The 16,586-nt window shown below is 34.7% G+C and overlaps 1 protein-coding gene across 1 annotated transcript in view; it reads left to right on the forward strand.

Annotated features, from left to right (window-relative positions):
* Faf1 (Fas associated factor 1) overlaps positions 1-16,586 on the forward strand; it is a 337,162-nt gene that overhangs the window by 87,333 nt on the left and 233,243 nt on the right. Inside the window, exons 5-6 of the mRNA XM_028888986.2 lie at positions 5,620-5,711; positions 12,397-12,488. Coding sequence (XP_028744819.1) covers positions 5,620-5,711; positions 12,397-12,488 — 184 coding nt within the window. The remainder of the gene's footprint in view (positions 1-5,619; positions 5,712-12,396; positions 12,489-16,586) is intronic.

Raw genomic sequence — 16,586 nt, forward strand, 5'->3', positions numbered from 1 at the left:
ATTTTAAATAGGGAAATATAGAAGAAAGAACGGTCTTCCTCCTTCCTTATTTGTACTCCCTACTGTTACCAGTTTGATTGTTGTTTTGTTAGAAGTCTGTAAATTTTACTTTATTTAACATTGGTCTTTTGAGAAATTTGCTCATCATGTCAACATTTGTTATCTTTCAAGCAAGACAACAATCAGAATAATAGAAATTTTATCTAATACCTTTATTTTTTTGTATTTTTCAAGGCCTTTTCTTTTGCTAATATTTATTTTCTTTCATGACAAATTTTTCCCTTTAAAGGAGTAAATGTACATAGTTGTGGCTATAGTAGTAATTTTTTTACTTCTCCAAAGTCTCATATTTAGCAATTAATAAATTAGGAGATCCATATTTAACAATTGTAGAAAGTTAGTTATAAAAGTCTTTCATGTAATTAGATAGTCCATTTCATCACAGACATTTGTTGATCAGTTTGTGTGCAATAATGTGCTAACATATAGAGATGTATGTGAATAAGACAGACCTTATGTAGTGGATTTTTTTTTAAAGGAATATAAAACTATTTGTTAACCACTGTTCACCATTATTTACAATAAAGTAAATATACAGTTGGAGGACATTCTGATACTATAAAGTTACTTTCTCACTTATTGAACCAGAACCCAAATACTGAAAAGATTGATCCTACCAATAAGGAATGAGTCAGGATAAAGAAAAAGCATGCAAATCATTAATTTATATTACCAAAATTTGTTCATTTATGGTAGAAGAGTTTATTGATCTGTGCTGAGCTAGAAGACTAGAAGTAAAAGAAATAAAAGTTATTATTCATTCACTCATAACTTCTATGTACACACATGCACACATACACTCTTTTTCATACCAATCACTATGCTACAGTGTCTAGTTCGCATTGTTAGTACAATACAGTAAAGAGCACATTCTTACTCTTGTCACAGTGAGTAAATTGAAGTTTAGAGGCTTTCCAATTCAGGGATTCAGTCTTTAATCCTAGAATACATACTTTCTACAGTGAAATAACTTTTTCTTCTAGGCATACACATGGAGTTCTGTGAGGATGTTGAAAAGGAAGCAGTTAATTCAGTTTCAATTGGTGTTTTGAGAAAAACTGGAAGGGGAGTGAGTAGGGTTGTGGGATTGGCCAGAACAGATTCCAGAGAGTATGATATATGAGTCAATATGTTATGTGGACAAAGTGGAGGAAAGTGTATTGTAGACAGAGGAGAGCACAGATGAAGGACTGAAGGTGGTTTATGTCAAATGGAGAGTAATAGTCATGAGCATAAGGTTGGGCTTAAGAGCTTTAAAATTATGTACTATCTGAAAAACATTGTAAGAGAATATTAGCAAAATATATACCTTCTAGAGGACTTTTGTCCCGAGCATGTGAAGAACTCTCAAAACTCAAACTTCTTCACAGGACACGCTAATGTAAAATAGGCAAGGAATCAAGTAAATCCTTTGTTTAGGAGGATATAATGTGACAGCATGCTCGAAGTCATTAGTCACTGGGGAAATATAAACTAAAGCACAATGAGATATATTTATGTACAAATTTGGATGGGTAAAATATAAACTAAATACCAAGGGCTGCAGAGAATGCACAGCAATGGAAGAGTTATGCATTGCTGACAAGAATGCAAAATGGCAAAACACTTCTGAAGTAATTTGGTAATCTTATAAATTAAAACATAGACTTGCTATATGACCAAACAGTTCTGTTCCTAGCTATGAGTTGAAAGCATACACATAACAAATAACTTGGAGATAGAAGTTCATTGTATCTTTATTTGTAATAATCCCCAAATAGAAACACCCAAACTATTTTTTCCATCAGACAAATAGGCAGTTGTGGTATAGCTGTGTAAAGAGTACTACTTAGTAATCAAGGAGACCAGACTAATGCTGCAGGCAGCAGGGAGGATGAATTTGACACCATAATAATAAGGAGCTGTACACTGAAAGTGATCTATATAATCCCACTTCCATTTTTACATAATGAATCCCATGTTGAAGAGAAGGTAGCTTTTTTAAAAAATGCAAATGTCATTGTTAAAGAATACAGTATTCCCGCAAGTACTTTGTGTTGTCAGTCAACAATTGAAAAAGATTCAACCTGCGTGAAATCTCCAGCAGCCATGTAAAAAAGTGAGCATAGCTGCATGTGTCTATAACCCTGGCATTTGGAAGTGGAGACAGGCAGATCCTAAGAGCTCTGTGGCCTGCCTGCCTATCTGAAGCAGTGAGTTTCTGGTTCAGTAAGAGTCAGATTTCAAGGCAATAAGGCAGAGAGTGATAGAGGAATACAACTGATGTCTTCCCTGGCTTCTGCATGTGGGCGTGCAGTTGCTTGCACCCGAATACCTGTGTTCATGCATTTCAGAATACTGCCAATACTTTACGATTAGAGAAAGATGAAACATTTTTGCAATCTGTTTTTGAGACTAGCATTGCCTTAATAGTAAGATCAGACAGAGATATTATAGGAAAAGAAAATGTTTCTTCTGCCAGGGTAAAAGGAGAAAACTTCAATGAAGCTGACCTCTGATGACTTTGTGCGTGCTTTGGCAGGTTTGCCCTCACAATATTCACCCAAAAAAAGGTTTTCAAAGTTAGGATTTAAATTGTTTTGTTTTAAATTAAAAAAAATGATAGGAAAAGAAGATATGATGTAGACACAAGGAAATATTTGGTAGAAAGGAATGAAATCCTGTCATCTGGGGCTAAGTGGATGCAAATATAGGACATTATACTAAGTAAAGTATAGAAAGATAAAGATCACATCTTCTCTCACATATGGACACTAACAAAAGTGGATCTCATAGAAAAAGGGAGTAGAATAGTGAGAAATCTAACAGAATTGTTTAGATATTATGAAAAGCAGGGGAGATGAGAAAAGTTGGTTAACTGGTTCTATTTTCTATTCCACTATGCATGTGGAACAAAGTTTTATTTTGTTCTCATCCAGGTTTTTTGCAAAGAATAATGTGGACTTTAAGACTTTTTGTTTTTTTTTACTTCCTCATACTAAGAACTTCTTTTAAGTCAGGAAGCCTGAATGTTTCCAAGAGTTTAAGAGGTGTCTGGTGAAGATAAATTTTAAGAGGAAAGCACTGGGCAGCCTTGCAGATGCATATGCCCAGACGAGGACAGCTCTATAAATAGCACCTTTATCCATGAAAGGAAAGGGCATGTTTATACGTGTTTGGGCAACAAATGTGACTTACCTTTCTACTGTCCACGAACAGAGTATTTGTCAGCATTGACATTTTTGGGAGCCAAGATTGATTCATGTTTCTACAGATGCAATGTTGAACCAGATTTTCTTTTTTCCCTTTTTTTATTTTTTGGATGGCTAGTTACTACCTAGAGTGCACAAAAGGACTTAATTTTTAAAAGTTGCATTTTAGTTTGGTGTGTGTGTGTGTGTGTGTGTGTGTGTGTGTGTGTGTTGTGAACATGCCATGGCATGTGTGTATACGTCAGAAGACAACTTTTCAGAGGCATTTCTCTCTACCAGACATCAAATTCTGGTCTTCTGTATTGACAGCAAGTACCATTACTCATGGAGCCATCCTACTGTCCCAGTCTTTTCTTAAACTAAAAAATGAGCCCTCAAGGTCATGAATGACTGATGTGGTGTTGCTGATTAAGCAGTGGTGTTTCTTTTTTTTTCTTTTTTTCTTTTTTTTTCCAGAGCTGAGGCCCGAACCCCTCTACCACTGAGCTTAATCCCCAACCCTACAGTGGTGTTTCTGTGGAACTTGTGTAACATAAAATTCTTTCTCTTTTCATTTTCTTATCATTGCTTTGTTTCCCCAGTTTTAGCATTCAATTGTTTTGTATTTAATATAAAAACAATAGGATTATGTGTTATTTTAATTATAGACTAGCAGCAACCCATAATAGGCAGATAAATATAAGAAAGATTTGCAAATTCAAATCAACTTAAAGCAGTGGAGTGCCTGAAGCCAGCCCATACATATTTTAAGTAGACTTAATTCCTATAAAAGAACTTATGAATTAATAGGAAAATTATACTTTCTTGACATGTCTCATCAGCGTTTTGTCCCTTATTTTAATCTAATTTTATTTTAGCCTTTCAGTCTTTTGTTTTCACTAAATGGAGTTCTTGCCCATTTTGATTTGGCTGTCCTGTGCAGCCCAGCTGTGCTTTGGATTGGTTTCAGTTACATACACTTCATGCTGAATTTGACTTTTGTCTGTCTTATAAAGTTTTGGCTATTTGATTCTGTAGTTTCCCTCTCTTCCTCTTCTGGAACTCTGTGGTGTTTCAACACATCTTAAATTGTCTTCTAGATCATATATATTGCCTTCAGGTTTCTTCAGTTATTTTAAAGTGTGTGTTCTTGTTTCATTCTCATACCCTATGGGTAGATGAATTAGGCAGAGTTATCCTCTATTTTATAGATGCTGATGTAAGAACAAGCAAGCAACTATTTCCCCCAAGCAAAATGTTAATCCAAATTTTCTTTGCAAAATGTGCTTCCCTTATACTGAGGTATCTTATGTTTTGTACTCTATGTGCTACTCCTGTCATATGCTGGGCACATGGTAGGCATTCATGTGGAGCAGATCTGGTGGGCTGTAAGGCACTTGGCAATTAGAATGTCCACATGAGATTTGCCTTTTGAATATGTTCTGTTTATCCACAGAAACCTTCCTTACAATTTCTTGATATTATAAAGATTAAGGTAGTCTCATGTAAATAGACATCTCACCAAGGGGAATGGGATGGACAGGAAATGCTGCAGGCTGGGAAACCCACTCTGGGTGAAGGTGCTTCAGGAGCAAGCTTGAGAACTGAGACTAGTATCTGCTGTGAGCTCCTTTGACCTGTGGCAGGCCTAGAAGATGGCACTGTTGTAAGTTCCAGAAGGTCTTTGAAAGCTTTGGCCAGCAGCTAGTGCTGACAGGCAGGCATGTGTGAATTGAGCAATAGTCTGGGAAATTTGAAGGCTGCCAGTGCCACATGTGGCCAATCTCAAAGTCTCTTTGCTTGTGGGAATCAGTACAGAGGCTTAAGATGCTGTGTTATGAGCATTTCAGTGAGATCGAGGGCCATCTCCAAAGTTCCAGTTTTTGTATTACTCAGGTCACCAGGGCTCACAGCTTAGGGCTGGGTCATTAATATATCAGAACCTGTCGTACGCTTGGCTTATATGAGAGCTGCCTTGTGGCTGGCTCCTATCTTGGAATCATCACATTATTCCAAATTACACCATATGATTTCACTTATGTTCCTAATAGTATTGTTTGTTGGTTTGTTTTCTGTTCAAATTCTTAATCACTGATATGTACTCTTTTTAGAGAGCTATGCTTTTATAAAAGTGAAGTATATAATTAGCTATTTAATAGTTGTGAAATATTTTTGTCATTAATTTTGAAGCCCAGGTTCTTCAATGGAGTATCATATTGTTTGGTCAAGAATATTTTAAATTTCTAGTACTGAGTTTTCAAGCATTTATTCATCAGTCAAATGTTGTTGACTGTATATTGCATACCAGATATTGATGTTTGTACTGATATAGTCAATGATTTTCTATGTTTCTTTGTTAGTTATATTTGGTCTCTTTTTATTTGTACAGGAGAGATTAAACAGATTCTAGAAAATGAACTTCAGATACCTGTGCCTAAAATGCTGTTAAAAGGCTGGAAGACTGGAGATGTGGAAGACAGTGTGAGTTTCTTAATTGACTAGAAATAAAAGAAAACTAAGTTATATGATTAGCTAAGTAATGTCTAAAAGTTGTTTTAGTTTGTGTGCTTGCTTGCTTGTTTTATGAGACAGGATCTAATGTAGCGCAGTCTGATCATTAAACTCTCTATGTAGCTGAGGATGGCCTTGAACTCCTGATCCCCCCCCCCCTTTTTTTAACATTATTTTATGTGTATTGGTGTGAAGGTGTCAGATTCTCTGGAACTAGAGTTACAGACAGTTGTGAGCTGCCATATGGGTGCTGGGAATTGAACTCAGGATCTCTGGAAGAGCAGCCAGTGCTCTTAATCACTGAGCCATCTCTCCAGTTCCCCTGCCTTTCTTTATTTCCCCCAAATGCCGCGATTTTAGGCAAGCACTACCATGTTCGTCCTGAAAGATTAGTTTTAGATAATTTATATATGTCAGAAGTAAATTTGGTAGTAGCTATTTAGTTTAATTCCCAGATGTTTTTCAAGTTAAGTAATTTCATATAAACCAATAATGGTTTTAAATGAGTTTAGGTGTGCAGATAGAAACACTATGTGGCATGGTTTTCTATTTCTAAGTATTTTTTTTTAGGAGGTTGGTACCTTTTTGAGAGCATTTACCTTTTTCTCAAACCTCTTAGGGTATCAGTGAGTGCCCTGGAATAATAATTTACTGACCAATTACTTACTGGCCTGAAAGAAGTCACACACACTGTGTACATTTATGCCAAGTATTGCATATGGAACAAAGATAATAGGAAACTTTTAAAACTTGGAAAATTTAAATGGTAAGAATATTTCTTCATTTCCTTGGTTAGTGACAGGTGCATGGAATGAATTAATATCTTGAGAATTTACAGAAGGTACAGTAGTTTTCAAGTAATAGTGGCTATTGTTTTGGACCCCTTAAACCCAGCCTCATGTATAAAATATTTCACTTTTCTTTTTTGAGAGAGAAGAGAAATGGAGAAAGAAATGAGTTAGTTTTTTGTTTTTAAGGCAGACGTAATTATGAATCTTAACACTATTGCTGAGTTTATATTTCTACAGCCAGGCATAAGTAAAATTCTTTGGTTTCATTATTTTGTGAATGTTTTGTGGTAAGTTGTGCTTATAAATTATATATAAGTATCAAAATTTATATACTGAGTTGGTCTTATGTTTCATTGAGACATTGACTAGAATTCCAGATAGGCAAGAAAACTTTAAAGTTTAATACAGTTAATGATGTACTATACTATACTAGAGGTCAGCAAGCCTCTTCTGTATAGTCAGGTAATACATATTTAAGTTTTATACAGCCTCTATTACTACTATTCTGCTCTATTCCCAAAGAGTGAGAGCACCCCTGACAATATGTGAAAAGCAAGCATAACATTTTTCTGGTGTAACTTATGGACACAGAATTTTAATGTTATAAAATTTCATGTCATGAAATGTTCTTTTGATCCCTCCTCAATCATTTAAAAACATAAAAGCTATTTTAACTCACACACACCATATAAAAACAGCTAGGTTCAAAAAAAAAAAAAAAAAATTCCTTTTGCCCGGGCGGTGGTGGCGCACGCCTTTGATCCCAGCACCCGGGAGGCAGAGCCAGGCGGATCTCTGTGAGTTTGAGGCCAGCCTGGGCTACCAAGTGAGTTCCAGGAAAGGCGCAAAGCTACACAGTGAAACCCTGTCTCGAAAACCAAAAAAAAAAAAAAAAAAAAAAAAAAAAAGCTAGGTTTATCCCATGTCCTTAGTGTGTTGCTTCTTGGTGCTATGTAGTCCTCAGGTTGAAACCCAGGGCTGTTGACATCCTAAGGAAGCTCTTTATTAACTCATGTTCACTTCTCGTCCTTGTCTGTTCTGGTATACAGGGTTTTAAAAAGGTACTGATAAGTAATTCAACAACCTTGATAGAAATAAACAGCAAGAATGAAATCATTTATATAGATTTTTTTTTTAAATTTAGAAACCTGTGGTAATAAAATAATATTACATCCATTTTCAGTAGTTTGTTAAAAGAAGGATGGTAATTTTGAAAATCTTCTTAAGATATTGTTCTAGTATTTGGACAGTCTTTTGGCTGGAACAATACTTCCAGTTATTTATATATCCTTCCATGTGGGATTTCTATTCTCAAGCTATTAAGTTTTTGATTGCTTCCAAATTTATATTCCACACTATACCTCAGTGAATTCACATGTTTAAATTGAAAATTAACTCTTGTATTTGCATATCTTTTCCTTCCTCTTTCTCTTCCTCCTTTCCCTTTTCCTCTTTTCTGTTTCCTGATTATTTGAGATAAGATCTCATGTAGCGCAGACTGGTCTCAAACTACGTAGCTAAAGTTGTCTTTGAACTTCAGATCTTTCTGTCTTCACTTCTGTTTACAGTCTGGAGAAGGATCTACAATAGCATATTTTCAGTTTTGCCTTAATGACTGCATTACAGTTTATAGCAACCCAAAGTAAGAGAATAAATGCAAATGATAGCTAGCTAGATAGAAAGAAAGCAAAACATCGTCAAATTTGGTACTCAAAACATCCAATGAAAATTGACTGGGGAAGCCCCTTTAAGGGAGCTTGCTGGAGTTCTCCATCCATAGTGTCCCCTCACCCCCACCCCTAGGTGAGACTTCCAAGTAAAAGGACAAATAGCAACTGTTAGAGATAACATCAACAAACTGGATGCTTGCAACACCCAGCAAAAATTGACCAGGGAAGCTGAGGCAGTCATCTGGAGCTCACTCACAGTTGAGTTTTCTCCACCTGACTAAGCTTCCCATAGCTGAGCTTCATGCTTCTCTTTTTTCATGGTAGGCACTTTCATGCTGTGGATAAATAATAGTAACATCTGTTGGAAATGTTTTACCTTCTAGCTGTTTTCAAGGACAAAAGTTTTTACTCTTGGTCTGTTTTGCTATTATCGTCTCTCCCTAGCAGTGTTAGGTGAGGCAGCCTATTCACAGACCTTGAAACACTTTGAGACATTTCTGCTTGGGTTTGAAATGGTGGAGGACAGCCCTGCTTCCTGAGCCAGCCTCTTGAATGAACTCAAACAGCGCATGACAGTTTGCCACATTGTGTATATTTCCCCTTCCCAGGAGCTGAGATCATGGATGTGCAATCACCATATCCAACTCTGTACTTGTGTATCTTACTGGCATCTCAAACAAACATGCTCTAAAGAGAACCCCGATTCTCTCTGATGTTGTTTTCACTAGTCCTCAATCAGTGGCAACCTTGTATAGCCACTGGTAAAGCAGAGATTGTGGCCAGGAGTCTTTATCTCACAACACCTCACAAAATAGCACAGAGAATATTTTGGGAAATCCTATTGATTTACTTCTAAAATATATCTCAACTAAAGCTACTTTTCAGTAATTTTTGTTACAGTTGCCTAATCCAGACTGTTAGTATCTTTATCTGGACTGCACCATCATTTTCTTAGCTTCTTTTTAATGGATACTTCTAGTTCATTCCCTGCTTAGCAGCCAGAATGATCTTTTAAAAACATAAATTGAAGTACATTGCTTGTTTGTTGAAACACCGTTTTACTCTTTTCTCAACTTGACAGTATCCCCAGAGTTTTTTTAAACCTTCATCTTCTATGCTATTTTATATATATATATATATATATATTTTTTTTTAAACCAGGATTAAACTTTTTACCCAATCCCTGACAGAAAACGTTCAATTCTCTGGAACCATTATTACCTCCAAATCTTTATACAAATGGCTCTTTTTCTATCTTTTGAGTTTTAGACTTATACTACCTCTGTAACAGACATTTCTCATTTGGCTCTTACCCCATGATTCTCCACCATAGCATTATAAGAAGAGGGGCCATATCTGTTTCTTCATCAGCGCTTATAGAATTCTTGGTATATCAGTATCAAATAAAAGTTCATGGACTAGTGCATGAATAATTGGCCTAAAGAAAAGGGTCCATTTTATTTAATTATGCCACGTATGTTTTGATGGGGAACATTTAATGGAGAATCATTTGGTAGTAGATTTAAAAAAAGTATGACAATGACTTGATTGAATACTAAGAGTATTTTCTTTAGTCCACAAAGTAATATAAAGGATAAAGGTAAAGGTGATTCTCCTGTGTATATATGTATGCACTTTGTTTGCATGCTAACATTATCGAGAGAACATACCAATTTCAAAAAGGTGTTACATATTTGACATAAAATTAACTTTGGTGTCTCCTGGGGTAGGTTGTACTCTTATAGGTAATTGTGTATTGTGGTGTTTGTTTTTCAAACCATGCACCATAAACCATTAATAGGTTGTGAAGTTAATTGAATGGGTAATAGACAACATAAAGAGGAAGGAGGAGAAGAGAAGTAAAATACAACAGAAATGTCATTCTAATGTAAATAATTAGGGTATTTATTTTTATTTAAGACTGCACTTAGTAAGATGGGCCCTCTCATGGAGCAGTTAAAAGTTCTTCCTGTGGCCTGCTTGGGTAAGATCACCTTTCTCCAGGTGTCTTTTTCTCCATCTGCAGAATTAAGGAATTCTTATTTAAGGATTCCTTAAGCACTCCTTGCTTCTTAACACTTAGAGCCTTGCCATTATTTGTTTTGACTCTGCCAGGATTGACTTTGCTACATTCACTTGTTTATGTCAATCACTGTAAGGAGTGTGAGATTTCCAAATCACTCCTCTCTGGAATCTTCATAGACTACACATCCTACACCTGGCTTATTTCTCCTTCCTCTACAGTGCCTTAAGGCTTTTTGCTATGTGCTGTGGAACTAATCCATCATTAGCAAAGTTACTTTTATTAAACTCTTCTATGTACATTTCCTTTACTGTCTTCCTCTGAGTGAAAGCCACCTTCATTAAGAAGTTTGTGCCTTTGTAGTCTTCTTCATGTTAGTTTTATTTTGGCAGTCCTCATACAATTAAAATAAATTGTAAAATATATATCTCCATTTTTACTTCTAGATCATTATCAGTCTTTTCTATCAGAATTTCTCTAGCTTTGAATTTATGTCAGAAGGTTATATCACCTTTGATAATTTACTAAAGTTATCATCTCATTTCCTTATGATTGTTAACTTCTGGCTTATAGTTATTCTTTGTCTTAATTCTTATTAATTTAATTTTAAATTCCATTAAGATTTAGACAATATTTTAAAAATATTTATTTTATGTTTTGCTTATGTGTATGCATTTTTGTATGCATTTATGGGTGTACCTGTCTCCAGAGGCCAAAAGAGAGGGTGTTAGATCCCAGGAACTGGAGTTACAGATGGTTGTGAACAGCCTGGCCAAGGTACTGGGAACCAAACTGGTTCTTTGCAAGAACAGCAAGCGAGCACACTTAACTGCTGAGCAGTCTCCAACCCCTCTTATTAATTTCAGTACCTTGTAAATTAGTTTTACCTTGGCCACCTAGTTACTTGGACCTTTTCCCTACACAAATCTTTCAACACATTCTTTGCCTCACTCATTTCTCCATGCTTTTTAACATTGGACTCAGAGTGGCAGGAGCTTTCATCTTCATTTCAATTTTCTGTCGTTTGTTTTTTGCTTAACAGTTCTCACGTTTTAATTCATCTCTTAATATTCTAGCTCCCAGCAATCCTCCAACTCATGCCTTCAATACATTATTTCTGCCATGTTTTTTAACTTAAAAATTACATTTATTTATTTGTTTAAAACATTTGTACTGGCTGTTTTGTCTCAAGTGCTTTCTCTGTATATTTTTATTTGTTGCCTTGCCACCTTCAAATCTTTGCTCAATGATCACAGTCTCTGATTATCCATTTTAAAATTGCAAAGCTCCCCTAACTCATATTCTTCATCCCTGCTCCCTGCCTTATCTTTAGTTAAAAAAACCCAAAAAACCCCAAACCAAAAAACTATCACCTTCTAATTTTCAACTATATAGATTACTTTAATCCTACTAAAACATAAGCTCCCCCTTACCCCCCCCTCCAAAAAAAATTAGTATGCCTAGGTTATTTTAGCCACTCTTGTGATTAGGGTGGTCTTGGTACAGAGGTGTAATGCAGTACGATTCTGTGAATAAAATGCATGCTCTGAGTGCATGATGTGAAAATGAATTTTCTAATGTGCATAGCTGTCAGAAAGCATGTTAGCAAGTGCTTACTTTAGATTGGGAGTCTAAAAATGTATGAGTTATGTGACAGTAAAATTTAAATAAGTTTGTGTATGGGTATGACTCAACATATCTTTTTAATAAATAAAGATCTTAGGGTCAGAATAAAGTGATCTAGGTAACTCTTACTAGAGTCCACATCCAAGTTACATAACCTCTTAGGCTACAGCACCTCACCCTTAAAGATCCCTGGTTTGAGGTGCTTTCTATAATTTTTTTCTAGGTCTTAAAATTTTCTGAAAGCCTACACAGATTTTTGCTATAATATGATTATACTTCAGTGGAGAAATTAATGACTCTTAATTGTACTTATCTATATGAGCTAAAAGTTTATATTATACTGTAATGCTCAGATTTGTAGTAATTTGCAGTAAAAATTGCGGAAATAAGATTGTTGGAATTTAGCTGCTCTTCTGTTATATTTAGGAAATTACCAAAAGATGAAAGACCAACCTAAAAGTTGCCAAACATTCAAGAATTGTAAAAATCAATAATGTACAAAGTCAACACTTATTTTTGTTTTCTCTTTTTTTTTTCTATTTCAGACGGTCTTAAAATCATTACACTTGCCAAAAAACAACAGTCTTTATGTCCTTACACCAGACTTGCCACCACCTTCATCATCTAGTCATGCTGGGTAAGGTATTTACTTTTTCTGGAAATCTGAAAGGAAAAATTTGATGGGAAATTTTTATAAGTTGTGTATAGTATAATAAATAAAGCTTTAACTACTGCCAACTGTTAAGTGTATTAGTTTTCACACTATTTGGTTTAGATTATGCATTTGATTTCCTGGTAGAATCCTCTTTGAAAGAAATATTTGTGGGAAATGCCTGTATATTAAAAATAATCAAAACAGAATAGAGCTATTGCTCAGTACTATCTACTGTATTTAGGGTTCTGAGTTCCTTGTGAGCACTTAAGGGGAGTGGAGGGGAGAGTCAGAATAGCCCTTCTTTGATTGAAGGAGAAGGATTAGAGGGAGTAGAAAGAATAAATACAACACCAGTCTCTTATTGCCAAAGAAGATACAAGTTTGAGGAAAATACAGTAACTTCTACAGGATAAAGCTAGAAAAACACCTACTTAGGTTCTCATAGAATTTTTTTCTTTACTTAGGATAGAAGGACTCATTGTTGCTTTTAATTCTTATAGAACTCAATACATGTGTATAGTAATCTAGTATTTAGTTGCAAATTAAATTTAGTAGTAGTATAAATGAAGCACATGGCCTGCATATACTGATTGTGCTAGTGACAAAACTGGTTTTTCTGCATCTTTATATTATCTCAAAACTAATGTCAAGGTGACTTTGGAGTTTCATGGTCTTTATGTTCACTTGCTGATTTTGTTGTCACCAGAATGTCATGCTGGGCTGATGGAAATTGTCTTCTTCATTGCCATGTAGCTGACCTCCGATTACTAATTATTCCCTAGGCCTGTAGGGCCTACAGTACTGCTGAAATTTAGTGCTTATTGGGGAATGAAAAACTGTCTTTTAGTTGGCTTATTGACTTTTACCAAATTTCAGTGATGTTGTTTCATGGGTAGGAACAAACAGAATATATTCAAAGAAAGACAAATGATGTAGTATGAAGGGATATATGTAAAGACTCATGGCATTGAAAAAGTATTAATATGCATTTAATTGAGACCTCCTAAAAGTTCAGGGCTCATTTTTGTAGATGTTTATTCACTTTTATAAAAAACTTTGAATTTTTCTCTCAGTGATAGTATATTGTAATTTATTTACTAAAACAGATATAAAGTAACATGTTTTTAAATTAACTGACATGATTTTCTTTAAGTTTTGGTCAGAACTGTAAAGAAAATTCTACCTCCATGTCTTCTTATCTTCCTCTGTTGATTTTACTGCCACTAGGGGGTGCCTGGTAATTGAGTCTTTGTACTGACAATTTCTTTTCTGGTCCCAAAAATTACAACATAAATTATATCAGCATCTATAATTGAGTTCAGAATTATTTTAGTGTAAAGTTGATTTTTAGACAACAAAATTTCAAGCTGAGAATTTAAGAGTGAAGATGTTGGTCATAATCTGTGTAACAGTTGAAAAGAATTTTAAATTATTTAGAGTTCAGTAATAAATTGAAGGAGTGAAGCGTTATATCTGTGGTACAACTTCAAATCAAATTATAATTTATAATAAAATTAGAAAAGGGGAAATGTTATTGTATTATTATGGGAATGATTAAGTTCATCAATGTGTTTTTATTAATTAGTTGATAAAAGACAAACTCTGTTCTCAATGAACTTGTAACCTAGTCATTAAAGACATTAGGCCTTTAAAAATTTGTTTCCTTTTCAGATAATTTTCTTAATTACACTTTATTGCTTGTTCTTATTCAGAAATCCAGACTATTCCATCTTGTCTCCTTTGTAGTGTTTCATTTCCCCTCTCATTTGCTCTGAATGTTGGTATTCTTGAGAGCTCATTTCTCAGCAATCTCTCTTACTGTACCTTTTCCTGGAATCTGTTTTCAACCTTTCAATTTTTAAAGATGTTTAGATAACTTAGAAATTTCTTTTACAAGCTTGCACGCCCTGGTTTCCGAAGAGGCTTTCATTTATGTGTCCCGTGTAATTGGGAGTTAGGTGTTTAGAACTTACTCATCCCTTTCCTGGGAAAACTCTGTAAGTGCCCACATAGGCATAGTCTCCAGTGAAAACAGTGTGACATGCTGAAGCATAGCCTAAGTAACATGATGATTGCTAAAAAGGTCACTTAGTTGAGAATTTAAGTAATTGACTTTGTTAAGGTAAATTTTGGTTGAGAAGTAGAACTAAGTATTGGATTTTGGTATATTTTAAAGAATAAGTTAGAAATGAAAACAAATTACTTTCACAGAATACTTGATTGTAAAGGGAAGTAGGTTTAAGAGACAGAATTACTTGAAATAATAGGAGGAGAACAAGACAGTAAATAGGAACAATTCAAACAAGTAAAACAAATAAAGCCTGGTGGTCAGAAGGGGTGTGGGAATGTTAGTCTGCAGGAGCATGTGTAACAGAATACCATAAATTGGGTGACTTAACAACCCAATTTTAGTTCTCCAGATTTGTAGTCCAAAATAGAAATGCAGGCCAGGTCAGTTTGTGATGAAGACATTTTCCTGACTTTGTAGATTGCCAGCTTCTCATAGTATCCTTGCTTGGCAGGGGGAAAAAAAGTGATTGAAGTGTTTTTTTCCTTTCTTCTTATAAAAACACCAATCACATTGGATTAAGGCTTCACCCTTATGACCTGAATTACCTCCTTAAGACCATATTTCAGATAGCATCAAATTGGAGTTTAGGCCTTCTACATATGAATTCTAAGGGTAATTTCAAGGGCCAGTTCTGAGTAGGACCGGAGTCTAGGATAAAGTATTGAAGTCAAGTTAGCTAGCAGGGTTAGAGGCAGTAGGAAAGGTAGAGAGCTGATTGGGGCCAAATGGAGAATGTTTCTGAGTTCTGGATTTTAATAGTTATAGTAGCAATGACAAAGTCCAAGTTATGGAAAATACTGAAATAGAAACTCAAAGGAGAATAAGAATATATTGTATTACTTAAAGGAGAATAAGGATATCAAGAAAATATAAAGTATTTGATAAGTGACTTAATTGTCATTCATGAAGGCTGGCTCTCTGCCAAGCCCTTTGCACACATTATTTTTCTTAAGTCATTACAGTAAATCATTAGTAGATTTTTACCCACATTTTTCATTGAGGAGCCTGAAGTGAAAGGTGAGGTGAGGACAGAGATACGACATGTATAGTTTCTTCTTTAAAGATGGTTGTAGATAGTCTGATTATCTTTAGTCCAAATTTAAAAAAACCTAAGCTTAGGTATCAATATCACAACTAATGGTGGTAAAAACTAAAGAAAGCAACCTAAATTTGTCTAGGAAAAAAAAAAAAAACGTATCAGTAGCTAGGCATTTAAAAATAAGTATAGGAAAACAACAGTAAAGAAAACATGCAATGGCAAAACAAATCAAGTATATTAACTATCTATAAATAAGATAGAATTAAATTTCTTTGTTAAAGCAGATGCCCTGGCCAGGTGTGGTAGTGTATGCCTGCATTCTCTTTAGTCCAGGGTCGTAGAAGCAGAGATTGAAGCAATTTAGCTCCTATTAGGTCAGCTAGGGCTACCTAGTAACATTTCATAGCAACAAAACAGCAACAACAAACCAAAAACTAAGACAGAAATTCTAAATTTGGATCTCCAAAAATTCCTTTAAGGTAGTAGCAGAGAAAATAGAAAATAAGAAGGAAATTATGCCTTAAGTATTCCAGGCTACTATTACCTAAAAGAATGTACTATAATAGTGTTAATAATACCTCAGCTTCATTTTAAGGCAAATGGCACTGAGGAACAATTTTCCAAGAATATACAATAATTGTGGACGTGTATGTTCAAGTCAGCAAAATTTAACAAAATTACAAAGAAAAATAGACTAGTCTTAATTGTCTATCAAATTTATTTACTGATTTTGTAAGCTATAGAAGATTTGAACAACTCAATCAAACATATATGAAATACTTAAGAAAATAGACCAAAATGTCAGTTTCAAAGAATCACAGTCATATTGATCACATTCTTAGACCTCTGCTTTCACAAATGATATTTATTTCCAAAAATATTTTAAGAAACTAGTGTTATAGTCAGAACAATGCATGATTTGGTATGATTCTTAAAATAACTTGTCATTCCTCAGGAATAAATTGATACA

Source organism: Peromyscus leucopus, chromosome 2, assembly GCF_004664715.2.
Source record: "Peromyscus leucopus breed LL Stock chromosome 2, UCI_PerLeu_2.1, whole genome shotgun sequence".
Lineage (NCBI taxonomy): Eukaryota > Metazoa > Chordata > Mammalia > Rodentia > Cricetidae > Peromyscus > Peromyscus leucopus.